The 18,383-nt window shown below is 38.2% G+C and overlaps 5 protein-coding genes across 10 annotated transcripts; 1 reads left to right on the top strand and 4 right to left on the bottom strand.

Moving 5' to 3' along the window:
• The first annotated feature begins 272 nt into the window (after positions 1 to 272).
• LOC109546242 (G kinase-anchoring protein 1) lies at positions 273 to 2,348 on the top strand. The gene is made up of 8 exons (XM_019917135.2): positions 273 to 492; positions 550 to 734; positions 877 to 990; positions 1,101 to 1,257; positions 1,467 to 1,618; positions 1,676 to 1,802; positions 1,855 to 2,027; positions 2,085 to 2,348. The coding sequence occupies exons 2-8, from the start codon at positions 552 to 554 to the stop codon at positions 2,103 to 2,105; spliced, it is 927 nt and encodes a 308-aa protein (XP_019772694.1). The 5' UTR covers positions 273 to 492; positions 550 to 551; the 3' UTR covers positions 2,106 to 2,348.
• Positions 2,339 to 4,600, bottom strand: LOC109546241 (probable phosphoserine aminotransferase). The gene is made up of 6 exons (XM_019917134.1): positions 4,263 to 4,600; positions 3,886 to 4,016; positions 3,550 to 3,827; positions 3,403 to 3,497; positions 2,864 to 3,033; positions 2,339 to 2,811 (listed from the first exon to the last, which is right to left on the bottom strand). Exons 1-6 carry the CDS (start codon positions 4,320 to 4,322, stop codon positions 2,439 to 2,441), a joined length of 1,107 nt encoding a protein of 368 aa, XP_019772693.1. The 5' UTR covers positions 4,323 to 4,600; the 3' UTR covers positions 2,339 to 2,438.
• Positions 4,601 to 6,167: 1,567 nt separating this feature from the next.
• Positions 6,168 to 10,048, bottom strand: LOC109546274 (transmembrane protein 181). Of its 2 annotated transcripts, none has more exons than XM_019917194.2 (13): positions 9,921 to 10,048; positions 9,676 to 9,866; positions 9,519 to 9,622; positions 9,290 to 9,466; positions 9,132 to 9,234; positions 8,924 to 9,077; positions 8,791 to 8,871; positions 8,644 to 8,743; positions 7,443 to 7,570; positions 7,245 to 7,391; positions 7,087 to 7,189; positions 6,803 to 7,027; positions 6,168 to 6,753 (listed from the first exon to the last, which is right to left on the bottom strand). In XM_019917194.2, exons 2-13 carry the CDS (start codon positions 9,828 to 9,830, stop codon positions 6,623 to 6,625), a joined length of 1,608 nt encoding a protein of 535 aa, XP_019772753.1. In that variant the 5' UTR covers positions 9,831 to 9,866; positions 9,921 to 10,048; the 3' UTR covers positions 6,168 to 6,622. The 2 variants fall into 2 exon arrangements, with proteins under 2 accessions (XP_019772753.1, XP_048524175.1); XM_048668218.1 differs by having other exon boundaries at positions 9,676 to 9,860.
• A 52-nt stretch (positions 10,049 to 10,100) lies between these two features.
• On the bottom strand, positions 10,101 to 18,086 carry LOC109546275. 5 transcript variants are annotated; one of them, XM_048668221.1, is made up of 10 exons: positions 17,921 to 18,086; positions 17,371 to 17,570; positions 17,248 to 17,306; positions 16,565 to 16,629; positions 15,880 to 16,128; positions 15,694 to 15,832; positions 15,497 to 15,640; positions 15,262 to 15,446; positions 12,143 to 12,219; positions 10,101 to 12,087 (listed from the first exon to the last, which is right to left on the bottom strand). In XM_048668221.1, the coding sequence occupies exons 4-10, from the start codon at positions 16,614 to 16,616 to the stop codon at positions 12,043 to 12,045; spliced, it is 891 nt and encodes a 296-aa protein (XP_048524178.1). In that variant the 5' UTR covers positions 16,617 to 16,629; positions 17,248 to 17,306; positions 17,371 to 17,570; positions 17,921 to 18,086; the 3' UTR covers positions 10,101 to 12,042. The 5 variants fall into 5 exon arrangements, with proteins under 5 accessions (XP_048524178.1, XP_019772756.2, XP_048524177.1 ...); XM_019917197.2 differs by having other exon boundaries at positions 17,248 to 17,570; XM_048668220.1 differs by having other exon boundaries at positions 16,565 to 16,624; positions 17,248 to 17,570.
• Positions 12,297 to 15,053, bottom strand: LOC109546276. Its single transcript, XM_019917199.2, has 4 exons — positions 14,752 to 15,053; positions 12,968 to 13,203; positions 12,708 to 12,918; positions 12,297 to 12,648 (listed from the first exon to the last, which is right to left on the bottom strand). The coding sequence occupies exons 2-4, from the start codon at positions 13,152 to 13,154 to the stop codon at positions 12,369 to 12,371; spliced, it is 678 nt and encodes a 225-aa protein (XP_019772758.2). The 5' UTR covers positions 13,155 to 13,203; positions 14,752 to 15,053; the 3' UTR covers positions 12,297 to 12,368.
• Positions 18,087 to 18,383: the final 297 nt, after the last annotated feature.

Genomic DNA, 18,383 nt, shown 5'->3' with positions numbered 1-18,383 from the left:
GCAATTTCGGTTTTTTCCTTATTTAGGGGACTTTATGACAAAGTCGCAACTCTTCAACTAGCCCTGCTTAGTTAGTAACTATTGCTAATCTTCAAGCAAAACACCGTTATTCCTCCAGATTCCACAAAAAAAATCAGAGCGCAAACAATTCAAATAAGTGGCGCGTAAGTCGCGCGCTGTATTTACAGTTGCCTACAGCCATTGCCTTGGCCATCCTTATTTTAATACCTAAACCTGGATCTGGATATATAAACAAAGACCAATTCATTTGCGATTCCTTCGGGTAAAACAAGCCCCGTTTTAGCACCACCAAATGCCCAAGCTAAACCCTTGTTGAATCAGCTGAGTGTATTCTTGGTTACCGCCCGTAGTGTCAGTGAGTGTCAGGAAGTCAGTAGGCTCCCGAAAATAGTATACAAAAAAATCAACTAAAACTATCCATTCCTGCCCTGAATAAATCACTGGTACTGAACTCGTGCATCTTCCCAGAAGGTACCCAAGCAGGTAAATCAGTTAAAAGTCAGCTGATAGAAAAACTGTGGGTTCCAGCGATGAATATTGCGGTTCCATCACGTTTTGCCTGCCTGAAGATCGAAGACGACGATTTTCGGCCTGCCAGCCACAGTTCAAAGCAAAAATCCGCCAATAAATCCAACAAAAAGGCCAATGATGCTGCCAAAAACTCCGCTGTAAATGGGTCGAAGAAGAAACAGAGCAACAATGCCGATGTTGGTGTAAGAAACTCACCAACTTTACTAAAGACATCAAAAAGAAATAGGCCCCAAAACGAACAGTGCTGATCATGCTCTGATTTCCCTGGAACCATATAGGAAAATATTTACTTCTTCCTTAACAGTTCCATTCTCCTTTTTCCAGAAACCCAAGTCTTCATCCAAAAAGCCAAAAAAGCCCAAGGAGGAACATGAGAAGAACTGGGAGGAATGGCAGAAGAAGGACGACAAATTCGTCAATGACGTGTTTGAGGAAGAGGTACTAACACTTTCTAAATATGTTCCAAACAGGACTTGTATTTCAATATTTTGAGAGCTTGTTCACTTCACTGTCTATTTGGTGTGCATGAAACACTCAGGTTCTTTCAGATGCAGAATGCTATGCTTCAATCTAAACTAGAATTCGAGCAGCAGAAGAGTATCGTAGTTGTACAAATCGACCGAGAACAAAACAAGAAGAAGAAAAGGAAAACCACGATGAGCCTGGACCAGTTCCTCGACAAGAACAAGGAACCAAACAATAAAGGTAAGCAAACATTTTCCGCGTCTTTTCTCCAGTTCCTCCGTTCTCTTTTAAACGTTTTAATCTTATTCTTCCTAATCGAAGTTTTTTTGTTCCAGCACCATTCGAATCAATATTGTATGTCATTTTTCTTCAATTCTTTCAATATTTTTGAAATGCTCCGAAACTGCTTTTCCTAGAGATTGAATATTTCAATTCCAATGCATTTTTAGAAGAAGCTGCGGCACCTAAACAACCGGAAAAAGACTTTTTCGTCGAAATGTTGGAACAAAATCAAAAAGTTATCACGAAAGAACGTGTGGAGCAAGACCGAAAGCAGCGAGAGAAAGTGTTTAACGAAGTGGTCAGCTTGGCTCACTGTCAGGTATTGATTCCAAATGCTTAACAAGTTTAGGCGACTAATAATGAAATGTTTGTACAGGAGCAACTGGAGGCGGAAAGAGCGAAGAACCAAGTTTTGGAAAAGGAGCTGAAAGAAGCCCGAAACGAGATAGCTTTGGTGAAATTGCGAAACACCAGCCTGTGCAGCATGCTGGGCCAAGGCGAAAGTAAGCATTGGATGCAAGAAATTTTCCCTATTTAACTTCACGGGAATTGCAGTGAAGGACAAGGCCCAAGTGTTGGCAGAGCTGCGCAAACTGACTATGGTGAAAGAGGAATTGACTGAAGAAGTGGCCCATTTGCACGCTCTGCTGGAACAAGAGCGTTCCAACAAGAACCCGCAATCATACAGCGGACAAACGGAAAACAACACAAAACACGGAAAAGAAAAGGTAAGATTTCCGTTCCACAACAGCGGGTTTTATTTTGTGTTGTCGTTTTTTTTTTAGATTAAAAAGAAGAAACACTAATTATAGTCTAGATCAGTTTTGTTTGGTGATTTTTTGAATCATTTTCTTTCAATGTCCTACAGGGACTTTTCAAAACTGTTTCGTTGTTTCCAGAACAAGAAGTAAAAGGGTTCTTTCCCACAGGCTATAGGGGTAAAGTTGTTTCTTTCATCCGTCTACTTAATATTTAGATCGTAAGTTTTGTAAGTTGCATTTTTATAACAGGCTGTTTTAGGTTGAGATTATACACAACGTTTCTTCTTATTGGCAGTGTTTTATTTTGAAATAGTTTTAGTACAAAAATATATCGAGCGATTAATGGAATGGAAATTTACAAGATTATTTGGAGCAGGTTCACTTTTGGTGCTGCGCCTGGAATTCTTTCATGAACTTCACCAAAAGAGCCACATCTTCAAAAGTAATGGCGTTGTATAGACTGGCTCTGATTCCTCCTACTGATCGATGGCCTTTCAGTTGGTACATGTACCTCTTTTCCGCTTCTTCCAGGAATTTCGCCTCCAAATCCTCATCGCCTTGCGGACCTCCCACTCTAAAGGGCACGTTTATTCTACTGCGGCAATTTTCATTAATAGGACAGCTGTAGAAATTCCCCGAAGTCTTGATGGTTTCGTACAAAAGACCGCTTTTCCTGCCCGATTGAGTCTCCATGTTTTCCACTCCTCCATGCTGTTTGATCCACTGGAGCACCTTTTCCATGACATAAACCCTGCAATAAACGCTATGCTTATGAGCGATTATAAGATTTTGCAAGAACTTACGAAAAGGTGGCAGGCGTATTTAGGACGGAGTTGTCCTTGTGGACTAGGGTGAAGTTGAATACAGTAGGGCAAACTTTCATTGCGGCTCCCAACAGATCATCCCGCACTATAACAACCACAACTCCTGCAGGGCCGATGTTTTTCTGGGCGCCTCCAAATATGCAACCGAACTGAAAGCCAAACGAGTAAGTATTAGCTGGGAAGGATGGAGGAAAATCCGATAATTTTCAGCGGGATAGAACGGGCAACTTTGGAGCAGGCAAGTAAGGTGAAACAAAGAGAAACAAAAAAGCCTTCAGATAAAAAAGAAATAGAAACGGTTGGTAAACGTCCATAGGGAAAGGACGACAGAAACTATTAGGAAGCAAGAATGGAGCGAACCAATACTGACTCCAAAAAATGGCACGTTAAAGGCAACTTAAGAAAGAAATAATGTTGAATAGACCAAAAAAAATAGAAACTATTACTGCCATTACGCAAGCGAAGATTAAGGTAATTTTGGCTGAAGAACTTTCAGGAGTGAACAGGAACAGTCTTACCTTGGATACCTCCACTTTTCGAGTCATAATATTGGAAGACATGTCCACTACAATGGGAACTCCATTTGTTTCCGGGATATAAGGAAACTCGACTCCTATAATCAAATTGCGTTTAACCTCCATCAGGGCTTAAAATTGAGAACTTACCATCAACCGTTTCATTGTCGCAGTAGTAAAAGTAGGAAGCATCTGGACGGAGGGTCCAGGTGCTCTGATCCGGAATACTGCCAGGTTTTTCGAGTTTTGGAAAGACCAAGTTAACATCGCCATACTTTTCAGCCTCTTTGGCCGCTTTTCCCGACCAAGTGCCCGTTACAGCGTAATCAGCCTTTCCAGTGCGGCTCATAAAATTCATTGCCACTGCTGCGAAAGCTCCCAGGCCTCCACCCTGGATAAACAGGATCTTGTAGTTATCGGGAACTTTTCTGGAAAAGCAACCACTGATCCAGTTTAATCAATCAAGGCGCCATCTGATGGACTTACAGCAGCTCCCTAATGCTGTCCTGAGCGCTTTTGTTGATTTTTCCATACTCTTTGGACCGATGACTCATTTCCATCAGACTCATGCCTGTGTTCTGATAAGAGAGAATTTCATCTTGGACTTCCGCAAGGACCTGGATAATGAAAAATTCGTGCAATTTAGCGTGCGAGATTGTGCTATCGCGGGGTCAAAAAGTTCAAGTCTGTGGGGTTTTTGGAAAAAAACTGATAAATCATATGAAGGAAATCTTCAACTTGAATATTCGATAAAACTTTGAGGCAGAAATCGGAAAAAATCTAGTAAATACTGGGCTTTAAGGTGTTGGTCAAAGTCCACATGAATAAAAGATTAGTTAATTTTTTATTGGTAAATGACGTACTTCTCTAGGTAATTTAGCAGGTCCAGCTCCAAAGTTCAAGGCAGATTGGCTGCTTCCCATTATTTTTCACTTTCACTAACAAATCGAACACAAATAAAAAACTGCACCATACAAATCCTCACTACACAAATCGCATTGCTAGAAATTACTGACTAGCGTGTGTTTAAATCGCCTTCGAACCAGTTTGTTGACCGATTGAAAGTTCTTGGCGGGTTCCCTTCCTTATCTTCGGGTTCCAACTGTTAAAAGCGTTTATATATGGTGCAAAATGCGTTTCGTTGTCGTCAAGGCATCGCATATTATTGCTACCGCGTGTCTCAATCACTGATAATCCATCCATTTCATAATTGCTTTCACAGAGTTATTTTTCCCTTGATCTGAGAAGCTCTAATAGTAGAAATATTGCATGAAAGCTGCAGTCTTTTTGTTGATCACGCGCGCAAATTGCGGGTATTTTTTGTTCTTGCCACACCGAATTTTTGCCTGGAAACATACCGAATTTGCTAATCCATGTTTGTCTGTTTTTGTGTTTTCAGTAAAGCCGATAATTTCGCAAGCAAAGATAATTCTTCGTATGGGGTACCGAAAATAATTAGTACTATTGCGTAAGAATCGGATCGAAATTAAACGATTATTTTGCCCAAATTGAGGCAACAATCAAATGCGAAACGTTTGGGTGTGGATCTGTTAATGGGTCTTTTTTCCATATAAAGCAAAGAAGTTTTCAGTTCAAGAATCATAATCCATTGTATTTTTCTTCAAGCAGAAGGTTTCTAGGTCTACTGTTTTCTTTTTAACTTTTGCACATTAATTTCTGTCTTGTCGATTTTGGTTCATTTTGACTATGAACATCAGGTTTTAACATTCTGCTCTAATCCAGTTTACGATGAAATTTCTTAAGTCATTCTGTGCACAGGAGACAATTTTCCAAAATTTTCAAAAATCCATGAAAATCTTATTCAACTCAATTGTTTCTTGAAAAATGGAAGCATTTCCTTTACTAATTGCGATTAGATTTTCCCAACGACCATTCAAGCTTTAATTTATTTTGGAAAAGTTCCGAAGACTCTTGACCCGATTGTTTCATCAAAAACATTTCAAATGTCTGCTTGCTTGAGATCAGAGAACCTTTGCATTTCATATGGACTTCGTGAGAACGACAGCAAATGCACATTTATACGGTAAAGATTGGTATTTAAAAAAAAAATCAACTGATCCAGATTCTCAACTAACATTCTCAGACTTTCGATAGTGAGTTGTATAAACAACGGGATTTTTAGGCGCCTATTGGATCTAGGTTAGAGTGGAGATTTTTCGACTTCAGGCTTGTCTTTACAGTGTTCAGAGTTCAAAGTTCAGTGGCATTTTTATTCAACGTTTGACGAAAGGATGAATCATAAGATTTTCAATCATCCATAAGTACTGCCATTGAAAACTCGTAAAAAATCAACCGACTGCTCTTTTTAATTCAAATTTTCAGATTCAAGTCCTTCAATTTTCTAATCTAAAGTGCGCTTGTTTTGTCACCGTGAGACTCAATTCTTTTCAAATGCAAATCGATTCTGCAAATTAAAACAACTTTTAAGGGTCAACCTTCAACACATGTGTCTGGATGTTTAAACGCTGAATGTATTTATCTATGTTGCAACCTTTTTTTCTCATTGAACATTACACAAACCTTCACTTGTTGACCTGGAAACATCGATGATCCCTGAACTCTTTCAATATACCAAATGGCAACAAAAACATGTCATGTTTTAAACATTGCGAATAAATTTCTGCCCATAAATCCCAGGTTTGTTGTGCCGAATGTTTGGAAGATTTATCGCAATTATTTCCGGAAGCAATTGTTAAATAATCACATTTCTCAAACATGGTGTCTAACGAATAAAAATATGCAAGACCTTTATCAAATGTTTAACAAATTTATTTTGTAAATTACTAGACACCCTTAAATAACGTCGAACATCAAAAATGCCCTAATATCCTTAAAAAGTCCCTGGATCTAAGAGCAACAACTACAACATCAAAATTTCGTATAAACAATACAACAAATGATATGCGGTTACTATTAATGTTGCTTTACGCAAGCGGTTTTATGTCTTTCAAATGGCTCAACAATCAGATACAAAAATAAATCTACGTTCTTATGACTTTAGATGTATAGGGTAGGCTTAATAGATCGAAATACGTTGTAAATGGTGTATTTTCAAGCAGTTTTGGTTGATTTTTTCGGATTTCCAACTCAAATCCAATGTTTAACTTATTACCCTGACTATTCATCATTCCCTATGCCGATGTTCCTGAATCAGCGCCTCAATGAGGCAGCAAAGGAGTTAAGTTGCGTCTTCACCAACAGTTTAGTCGCTATCATCGTCATTGTGTCCTCTATTTAAAGGCCTTCGGCTCTCCTCATCCGACCCGTAAATTACGTCCTCATCTGAGTCATTGATCATGGAAAAAGCCGGATTATCCTTCGTGATTGATTGATCTACAATACTGTGGTTTGAGGCATTCATCCAACAGCTAAGAAGACTCACCATGAATGCTCTTATTCTGGGGCGAGTAGACGTAGGCCATGGTGTAGACGTACAAGTTCAATAGGCCATAAAAAGACATGAATTGCTCCGAATTGCTGTAATGGGTGCCCAGCTGGGCCACAAAGTTGTCCTCTAAAATGTCCACTCCAAACTTATGCGCCGTTATAAGTCCTCCAGTTACCAGCACTACTAGCATGAGGAGCGTGAGGAACTTGAGGCGAAGCCCTGCAGGAAAAATGTTTGTAAAATTGACCTGCATGGAGAGCGAAAGTAGGAGAAATTACCGAAAAATGGCATGGAGCGCAGCTCGGAATAGGCTTTTAGTATCAGAAAGCCTAAATATGCCAGATAGATCACTCCGAAAATGTAGAAAAATGCCTTTACAACCTACAAAATTTGCGTGTTTACTTAATTAATTCTATACCCACATGAGGGAATTTGCCTCATAATCAGCCTCAATTCGGTGATCGTAAGTCGGATCGCGCAGCTCTCCAATTTTTTGCCAAGTGGATAAAACCATTGTGGGAACGTACATCATGGACACAACGAAGATTTTCGGCAGGTAAAACGTGTAGAGGTTCCTTTCGTTCTAAAAGGCTTTGACTGCAGTAAAATGAAGGGGAAATAGAATGGAAAGTACCTGTCTAAGTCCATGGTAGATGCTGAGCCAAAACAGGAAGAGCGCAGCTAGAAAAGTGGCCTGGAACAGGGCATCCAACATCCCGGGAAGCCAGGAACTCATCAGAAACATCATGGGGAAAAAAGGGTCTAGTGGATAAACAGATAAAAAGTTTCAGTTCATTTATTTAGAAAAAGGGGGCAAAAGCAAGAGTTCCATTGTGAAGCCATGGAAGTTTCACACGCAAATTAATGACGCACTTTTTAATCTTAAGATGGTGTCTGAAACACAGCAAACCACTGGATTTATTGAAGTAATTGATTTTGATTGTTGCCTAAAGTTAACATTTTTCAGAGCTTAAATAGAGACAAAATTTTGCAACATTCATATCTGGAAAGCGCTTCCGAACAGTTGGTTAGAGGATAAGATTATTTCGACTTATTGTGCCTTAGTCGCTTCTAAAAATGTTCTGGTTTGCTTCAGATTGGAAATATCGCTTCAATTGTAAGGGCGTTTTTAGAGACCATTTTGTGTGCTATATTATAGGATAAAAAATTTAACGATCGCACTGCAAAAAAAGCCAAACATTTGAGTGCGCTCACAGTTTAAAACACTCCATATCTCAGAAAAGATTGAAAACATCCAGTTAGTTGTAATAACATTTTTAATAGCCCGTCTTGAGAACTACCTTTGGTCACAATTTTCATCATAAATTCCTGACCGCCATAGAAGTAGAACAAAATATGAAAAAAGTGGATACTCGAAGTTTAACAGCGTATAATTGAAAAAGGATTGGAAATATCATAAAAGTCGATATGACTTTCTCGGAAGCCTGTTCCAAAGCGTTTCTTTCGTAGTAACGTCTAGCGAAAATTCTTAACTAGAATAGAAGGAAACTAGATAGAAGGAAAGCAAAACAAGTGAAGTTAAAATACGATCTCATTTCTCTGAGCCATTCGGATAGAGCATTTTATGAGTTATCTTTCAACTGAAATATCTAATCCTAAAAAAGATAAAGTCGAAATTTTATGAATTCATGTACAATTCCATTTACAGCTCTGAAACAATTAAAACTATTCGAATAATAGTTAGGAATCTTTCAAAACATCTCTGGATGGTTCTTTCAAAATTCACTTTTACGAGAAAACCTCCACATCTAAAAAGGTCAGTCGCTAAACTAATAAGCAATTAAACAATCTGGGGTCTATTTTACTCCACTTACTATCAAACGCCATCAGCAGTGGCAGAAGAATGCCCACCCATTTCTGCTCAAACGACCAACAATGTACGGGGTATTTTCGAAGACTTTGGCAAAACCACCACTAAAAGCCACATTTAGTTTGATGCCCATTTCACGTTTTACACTCACCGTTATTCCAAATGCTCCGATCAAAAAAATCAGCCGGAACCACACCTCGATTTGAGTAAAGTCTGGATTGTAGGTTTTGAACTGAAAGGCATCAGCTAAAAAAAACCTTTCAAAAACCCCGTGAAAAGCTTACGTGAAAATACAGCTCTCGAATATTGTAGGTCGCATGGAAGGTTTCCAGGTCATAAAACGCAATATTCACCATGTAGTGAGTGTAATCCAGATATCCCAAATGCATCACAATAAATTCGTCACATGCCTGTTTATCGCAGCGCAAATGGTGAGTCCTGCAAAAGAAAACTTGCTAAATTACGATTTTTCCGCGAAAAACTGCATCGCACCTGTTTTGGTGGTTTTTCGCCGTGAGGATCTTCGCAGGTTTGTGCTCTTCAGTTAATCCAGACAATGTTACGCAAATATCAAACTCTTTGTCAATGGTTTCACCTAAACCAGAAATGAGTTTGGGCGACGGGGAAATTTCGCTTCGATAGCTATTTACCATCGGTATTCTGCGTCTTCATCTTGGCGATTATCCACAGCTGCTGATTGTAAGTGGAAAGCTTCGGGGTTTTCATTATAAACGGCCCGGTAGCGATGTCTTTGAAGTTCGTGGCATTATTCAGCTTCGGCAGGATGGAAATGGCATCAACTGCAGTGGTCTCCGTTATGGGGGGACCTAAATGGGAAAAAAGCCAATTTTCTCCATCAGCCCTCCCATGGAACCTTACCAGCCAGACCGATGAAAACTGTTAGCCCAAAGCAGGCGAAGAACAGAATGAAAATCATCACAAACTCCCTTTTGTTCATCGAATACAGGCGCATTTGCACCGACCTGAAAGCCCTCGCAATAAACCTCAGGATGTTTTACTTCGCGTTGTTGCTTACCGTTCGCAGCGATCATGATGGTAAGCTGGCGCAATGTACTTATCAAATTCGCTGAAAATGTCGCTGAATTGAGACAGGGCGTTTCGGACTTTGGCCGTCCATCCTCCGGTCGGCACTTGGTAAGCGTAGCCGAGATTCGCGTCGTTTGGAGGCATGGCAGAGCTTGAAAACGTTGAAAAGTCGCCCTACGACTTACACATTAATCCTCATGTAAAATCCGTATCAAAACTACTATAAATATATACTTAGCTAGATAAAAGCATGCTCATATAAAACGGGGGTTGAAAGCGATAGAAAACACTGCTGTGGCGGAAAGCTGAATCGATTGAGTGCGCACTGGATGGTTTTCCACATGTTGCGCTCGATTCCAGTGGAGTAGAAAAAATTCGGGAAACCACCAGGGGTGTGGGTGAAAAACAAACAGATTTTATGTAATAAATATATTTTTCACCACTCTAATAATACAAACATCGATTTCACAAAGTTCTGGTTTGATTATCTGAGTTACGGCACTAGAAGATTTCGATTAGCACAATTGCAATTGGAAAACAACTATTTTGATTGTCAATGGAACCAAATCGAGTTTGGAAAACTACAATATTAGACCTACTCACTATACATATATATCATATATTGATACTTTGAGCAAGAGTTTTACAAGACATGCAATTGGTTATAACAGAGAACGTTGATTGATTGATTGTCTATTCTAGTATATTACAGTCTTTTCCGAAACACAGTGGCTAGAAAGTTGTGATTAGTGCAGTTGTTTGTGCCGGTATAAAAACTAATCGTAAACAATCTTATTTGTCATAAATACAAAACTTCAGAAGTCGGTGTACAATGGTAAAAATAGAAGTATTTTCTGCTTAATCATAGAAATCGACCCCAAATCAATTTGGCTGAATCTGAATTTACAGGGCGTGCGAAAACGTAAGAGAAAGTGATTTAAAATGCTTTCAGTATCGACAGTCGCTCTAGTGAAACGTGAATTTTCAACAATGTTTTTTATAACATTTTACATGAGAAAACTTCATATTGCAGATATTATGAATCACTTGGAAAATGTCGCCGATTAACTCGATTTTTTCTGTAGAAAAACACAGTTTAAACAAAGTGATTCAAAAGTACTTTGATAAATTTCAGATGATTGCCAGGCATTGTTGTAGGATAAGAAGGTTTATCAAATGAGGTTCCGGAAAAGCCGCGTTTCGAAAAAGCAGGGATTTAAAGTTATTAAAAACCATAAAAATTCATCATTACAACCGAAACCGGTTCAGATATTTTAATGAAATAATAAAAAAAAAATTATCTTTTATTGCCTGTTTAACTTTAAAGAAAAAACTTTCTGGAGTCTCGCGGCCATGTTTCTGCTGAATGAAACATTTCTTTCAACCACAAGTTGCGCTCGTACTGGCAATTTTCTAAAGGAAAATATGGCGCGTTACTGATTTTTCTTTACGATTTTTAAAATCTTTGCATTGCCTGTTTAATTCTACACAAAAAGGCTCTTGTGAGTTTTCTTCGTACAAAGGAGGGTTTCCGACTAGCAAAAATCGTTTTAATTCCCGCTTTGGAAGCTTTACACTAACAGTTTTAAAACTTTTAATTTATGGACGATTAATTTATCACTTTCTTAAGTTAAATCCATTTATGTTTACACATTCATTAAAATAAAGTTCGAATTAGTATTTCTGTGATTTTCATAAGTTTAATTACGAAATAAATTGTGGTTTTCATTAATACGATATTTTTTTTTACTCGTTTTACGAAGAAAACTCAAGAGAGATTATTTGCGTACGACTAAACAGGCAATGAAAGGGTAAAAGTTATTTTTTGCAAAATCAGTGCCGCCCGATATTTTTCTTTAAAAAATTGCCTTCATTCAATAGAAATATGGTCTCGATACCCATTGAGATCTGCAAAATTTTAGTAAATTTTTCACACTCTGTATCTTCGAATCGTTGCCTCTAAGGACCCTGATTCAATCATCTTCTAAAAACTGAGTACTTTTTGAACCACTCTGTGTTTTAATAATATAATTGTTACTTTCTGTGGACTTACTTTCTTTGGATCAAACGAGTAATTCTTCAAGAAAATTATAATTTCATCCGCACCAAAATGAGCGCAGAACGCAGCTATTTTTAAAGCACTTTAAATCAACGTCTGTTCTTCCATTTAGTACTCAATGGTTGCTCTTGCGCCTCCCTCTTATTGGACCACCCTGCACAATAACACAAATAGCTGTTAGTGTCATTAATATTATTATTCATAATGGATTAATTAATATATATAGTCTTATAAACCCTGCGTTATGTGGAAACCTATGGGAGATTATTTGCTGTTTTTGTCATTGGTGAAAAGGGCCTACGTTACACCGTTGAGAATGTAGAGTTTTTCCGTCGAAGCTGCCTGAAAGAACATAAAAATTCAACTTTTGCACCCAGACAACCCCAATTTATCTTACATGATTATGGACGGACATTTTCGAGGCATTTGCTGAATTCGAAATTGAGTTAATGAGCTTTTCGTTTTCTTCTCGAACTGCAAAAGAAAACAACCAATTTTCATATAACATTTCACGAAAAATCCCCATCAGCAAAGAAAAACGAAACACCACATCACGTGAATAAGAACCTTTATTTCCATTGACAACCAGACACTTATCTAAAGTTTTCTAGTAACTTCACAGATCAAGTTTTGTCTGGATGTGGAACCCCTGGACTGGGAGAAAACGTGTAATAAGTGAGGTTTTTTGTAGAATTATTGTGTAGAACTGTAGCAGTGCTGGTGTGAGTCAAAGTGACCACAACCGATAAAATGCTGATGAAGAGCAGGAAAATGTAGACGCCCAAGATCGCCTTGATGATTCTTTTTCGGCGCTGTATCCGCCACTGGTGCTCCTTAGATTGTTGTCTTCTCAAGCCCTGTTTGCCGCTGTGGGATTCGGAATTCAATCTGGAACCTGCAGGACTACAAGTCGGGTGATCAATCGGGACACCAAGTCTCTAGCTTTGTTAAATATTTCCTACCTGGCTTCAGTAGAACCGCGCTCAATGTCATGCACTTTGCTCGGCCTTCGTTGACTGCTCTTTTTCCTTAACCTCTTTGTTGAGTTTTTCCTGCTGAGTCCTCCTGTTTCCAGAAGCTCGCTTTTTCTTCGGTGCTCGCTTCTGCTCTTCCTCTGCTTCTTTCTACTGTCGATTTCTTCCAGGGAGACGGTTTTCTGCAGGCGACGCGCACCTGGCAAAAGGCATTTTTAATTCTCCTCAAAACCCTCCACAATTAATACCTGGTAGAATCAGCCCCCTCGGTCCAGACTGGAGGCAATCCGAAGCACTACTATAACTGCAGGTGGAGTTAACTCGCCCATTAGAAGGGCTGAGAAACACGCGGGAGTTGCAAAGAACTTCGCAGGTGTTGCAAGAGGCATTTGAGGCCGATTTTCGCCTTAGTTCAACCGACTCACTGCTCGACATGTTGGCGCGTGCAAAGCTCAAGTAAAATATCGCAACTTTGAGTTTTCTCCTGCATTGAAGAAAGCTGTTTAGCTTGAACCATGGGCGTACTTTTTCCGTTTTTCCGCACTAAGCTTTGCAGTTTTTGTCCGAGAAAGCGCCCAATTTACTCGAGTTAGCCATTAAACATTTTCGTTATGTAGTTTTACGGCAACAGTGATTTTTTGATTTTACCAGCTTTTAGGGCGTTTTACGAAAGTGGGTGATCCTTTGCAAAGCTCGGGGCACCACTGGGTTAGAGATAAATTTAGATCAAAAGAGACGTGTTGTGTTGGAAATGAACATTATTAATTGCGTTTACATAAGCAGCCCAATTTTCTTAATGTCGGTGGAAAATTCGCTTTAATGCGTCTTTAATCGATTACGAGCAATATTTTCTTGCGTCTGAAAATGCTTCGGTTGATTCCTTGTTTTCTAATTACAGGCAATTTCAGTTTTCCCAGTTTTTTCAAATTTACTGCAGTCTTCCGGTTTTTCGCCTGTTTATTCTTTTGATTAATTCTCTGAATTTTTAGTGGATTCCAAACGTAAACCTTCTTTATCACGCACTTTCTGGATCATCAAAATAAGCCGCAAAAAGTTAGGTGAATACTTTTTTGACAATCTATTTTTAAGCACCATAAACTAGATGAAAAATATGATAAATGAAATTGAATTTGAAAAAAAATCTTTAATATTTTCTTTGTCTATTTTTAAGGTCAATCGGCCTTTTACTTGTTTAATAATTGAGCTTTCAAAATGTTTGTTTTTTTATTGTTCACGCGCTTTTCAAAATATTTTTTGAAGGTAACTGTATTGTAAGAAAAAACGTATTTATCACGCTTTTTTGTGTTTTAAAAATAAGTTAAGATTTTGCGACTGTTTTGTAAATGAGTAAACAACAACAAAAAAAAACATTTTAGCAGCTAAAAAATACAAAAAATCGCCTATTTATTAACGCAAGTTTATTAATCGGCAATAATTTTTTTCAGCTGCATTTTTATTCAAACGAAAAATATTTTCAGCACTCCTTTTCAGTTCTTAAAAATGAGTTGCAGGTGGTTAAGATATAACGTTTTTTTTTAATTCTCAGTCAAATTTAAACTAAAAAAATATTTTTCATGCACTTTTAGTTTTTCAAAAGTAAGTCCCAGATGAGTTTACGTTTGTTTTGGGAAAACATTACTTAATTTTGTTTAAAAAGCGCTTAAATAGTCAGAAAATAACAGAAATGTTGAAAGCAAAATCGCACATTTGCAAAAATAATACTCAGACGAAGTGCCAAGAATTTTTTTTTCAACTGCAGTTTTATTCAAACTGAAAACGTGCTTATCACCCACTGTTCGCTTCTTAAATATGAGTTGCAGGAAGTAAAGATTTTACGTTCATTTTTTTCAAAAAAGTTTTCAGTCGAATTCGAACAATAAACCTTTTCTTAAGAGTATTAAGAAAAGAAAAAATATTAAGTAGAAAATTAAGAATATTATATTATCTAGCAAAACTATTTAAAAGTAAAAGATTACGTTAGATATTGGTTGATGGTTGATCAAATGGTTGATGACTCAAGCTTTAAACTCACCTAAATAATCTTAAAAAAAAACTTTTCTTTAAATAAACTTTTTATAGATTTCCAGTTTCAATTCCAAATTTTTCGAAAACATTCACGTTCTTGGCTTGAACGCTCATTGTTTGTTTATGGCTCCTCGCGAAAACCGAGCTTTGTAATAACAGAATCGATTTATGTACATTCGTCAAGCCAATTGCAAAATCGCTACTTAATGATTAATCATGTGAAATACCATTGTTTACAGTTTTGAGGAAAATATTTGCCAAACTATGATTAATGCGGATCAATTTGGATCTGTCCGATGCACTTTTATTGACTAAGACGACTTCATCAGCCGCTGCAAGTTGACAAAACAAATTTAATGGATGTTTCAATCAAATTATTTATTATTCAAAACTCAGCCCCTAATCGCTTATGGATAACAATTGGGACTTTCCATTGTCCATGCTAAATGGAACATTTTTGCAATCACTCACAAACCTTTTCAGCAGTTGAGTGAAACTTACAACCCCCCTGCCTTACCAATTTCGTCAATAATCGGAGCCATCCTCAGAGTGATTCCCACTAATAACAGGCACATGAAGAGTAACAAACAGGCAGTAGCTACGATTGTCCATTTTGCTCTTGGAGGCAGCTCGTCGTCGTGAAAAGTCTTGAAGTCGCTCTCGTGGGCGAAAGTGTCCACCAGGTGAGGATTTAAGGCCAAGCTGCAACACGCCTTTTTGAAAATTGCTTTTTTAATATCTGCGGATTTTACCGTTTCTTTAGGCGCCTTTTGCGTCGTCTCCTTCTCTTCCTTCTCTCCCTTCGCATCTCCTCCCTCGCAATAATAGCATCAGTTTCCACATCTCCATATGAGTCCATTTTGATCGAAATGTACTCATCGGCCATTTGCAAGGGCCTGAAAGAGCTCAGTTAAAATCATGTGGAAGACTGAGTAAAATTTTGAGTTACGTTTGCCCGTGGCTGCAGTAGCAAACATGCGAAGGACAGCTGGAATCCATACAAGAAGTGCTTCGATACTGGTGACTCAGACACTTTTCCTCCACTTGAAGAATCTGACTATCCGGTGAGGAAGTTTCTTGGCGCAACACTGAAATACTTGGCTGAAGCAAACGCATTTTCAGTTCAAAGTCGTACTTTGCTTTTTAAACTGTTTTCCTTGGCTCTTTTCCTTTCGCTCCTTGCGCTTGGAGTTCTTGTGCGTTTCGTCCTCAATTCGCAAGGTCGCCTTCGGCGACGACTGCAATTTCAACTTTTGCAAGATGCTCTTGGGACTGGAGTGCAGACTTGAGGTTTTTTCATTTTCCTGCTTGAGCGCTTCCACTTTGTTTTCCACCAGAGTGTTCAAAATGGCTTCCAGTCGAAGAACTCCCAGTGCAGGAGAATCTGAAAAAATCCACTTTTCTAAACGAAAATGTGTTTTTTAGTCAAATCAAGGTAAAGGTGCTTAGTTGCCACGAGCATACACAGTGTTTTAAAGGAAGTCGGTATACACAGATTAAAATCTGTTCAGTTTTAACCACCCGAAAAATCCACATGAGTTTTCTCATCAGCAACATAATAACTTTAGGGAACAGTAGAAAATCTGAAAACAATATTCAGCTTACAATTGTATAACTCTTATTGTTTTTCTGCTCGCTTGTTCCCTGAAGTTTACGCTCTGGAAACTACACCTACAGGGTTTTCCATTTAAAATGAACTTTTCGGAAAAACTTTCGGCCCTAAACATATTTTCGCGCACAAATAAACTGCAATTTTTTATTAATGTTCATTCACTTTGTATATATTGAATTATCCAAACCATCAACAAACTGTACTCTACCTTCTTTAGTGCAAAGATCTTCAGTGGAAACTGCTTTGTCCAAAGCGGACATGATGGCTTCTTCTCTGGAAAATGAGGGTTTTTCTAAATGTTGAGTAAAAAAACAGTTTCTAGCTTAAACATCATCAAGCTCTTAAACGGAATTACTCGCTATTCAGCTCGAAAACACCTTCTCTAAGGCTTTAGCTATTAGATATGTTGATCCACTACAGTAATTTTTCATCTAAAATTCTCATTTCCTCCCAACAAAATCTCTTTGCGGAAGACATAAATCCTGTTTCTGCTGTTTTATAGGTCCTGACCCAGATTTAGAGTTAAGCTGACTGTTGTCCTATTTTCAAGCGCGATGGAAGGTCATTCAGGGCTTAAGAGCGAACAATGAGTTGTTTAAAACTATTAAAAGATTTCAGCACTTTAGGAATAAAAAAGCTTCTTTGTACTTTAGATTGAATTGAAACAAATAAGCGCCTAAAAGCGAAAAGAAGCACCAGTTTAGCCATAATTTATAAATAAAATTGTCTATTAGTAGAATAGTAACACAAAATATTGAAAGCGTTAAATTATGTAGAATCAGTGCATCAAATTGCTGCTGTATAAAATCGCACACAAAAACTCCCCATTTACACACACACCGTACTACAACTTACTACCCACACACAACAGGTAGCAACGCAAACTTTTACCAGTTTTTCTTCGCCTTAAATCGGCAGTCGATTTCAGCCACCTTCAGTCCATCTGGATCCTATTCCAAAACCCATAAAAGTACACTTTTAGTAAAAAATTTCAGGCTTTTGCGTGAGTTTTACTCGAAAAACCACTGCAAAAAAGCGGAAGCGCTGCGTCCTCACAATTCGCCCGTTTTCCTCTACACTTTCCAGGATAATGTCAGGATGCTGTGCAGGAGTGCAGTTTCCTGCCGGTTCGATCGCGAGGGCGCCTCCATCAGCAGGGCCTTAAGGATACCAATTTTTATGTCTTCTGCCTGCCTCAGTAAGGAATCTCTTCACTAAAAATGGTTTTGCGTAGATTTGTTTTACTGTTTTCAATTACCTGAAAGGGTGCTCGATACTGCAAAAAACAAGAGCCGTAAAAGCTTTCAACACAATGGGCTTTTTCGACAAAAAATTATGCAAACTGCTATTTTCCCACAATTTCCCAGAATTTTCCTGGGACAGTTTCCAGATTATAAGTTGTTCGAGGATTTATGGCAATAATAGCCTTAACCAATCAGTATAAAGCAGTAGAGTCCCTTAAAGGAAAAGTTCACTCTATTCGGCCCTAAACTTTGCGGTAAACAAAGAGCCTATCGAGTTTCCAGAGGCGACAGCTGAAAAATGGATCGCGATAAAAACTTACTTATATGACTTTTTTCCGACTACCACGAGAAAAACAGCATCATTTCTCATCGGATAATGAGCACAAAAGATCACTTAACAAAAAAGGAAATTGATATGTTTTTTTGGGTTTTGGAACTTATCCGGCCAGATTATCCAGGCGCTGTGCGTTGCAACTTACTAAATCAACTGAGATTTTTTTCGGGAAAACAAAACCTCCGGTATTGTTTGCAATTGTTCGGAAATTGTAGCAGGGAAATGGACCGCTGCCAAATGGTCAGTTACTCGATTATCGTTATAATAAAACGGCGATAAAAGTTGGTTTGTTTGTTTGGGTTTGCGGGTTTGCAACAATAAAAAGCTTTTTCTCCAAACTGGTGTATTTATGTGCAAAATATTCAACAACTTTTTACCTGAGATGTTACTAAGCTCTAAGAACAGGCCATTTGTACCCCAGCTAGAGTCAATTATTGCACACTAAATCG

This window comes from Dendroctonus ponderosae, unplaced genomic scaffold (genome assembly GCF_020466585.1).
Source record: "Dendroctonus ponderosae isolate FM_Combo_2020 unplaced genomic scaffold, Dpon_F_20191213v2 Dpon_F_20191213_7, whole genome shotgun sequence".
Lineage (NCBI taxonomy): Eukaryota > Metazoa > Arthropoda > Insecta > Coleoptera > Curculionidae > Dendroctonus > Dendroctonus ponderosae.
The sequence above is the reverse complement of the archived record's forward strand: the minus strand, read 5'-3'. Positions and strand labels throughout refer to the sequence as shown.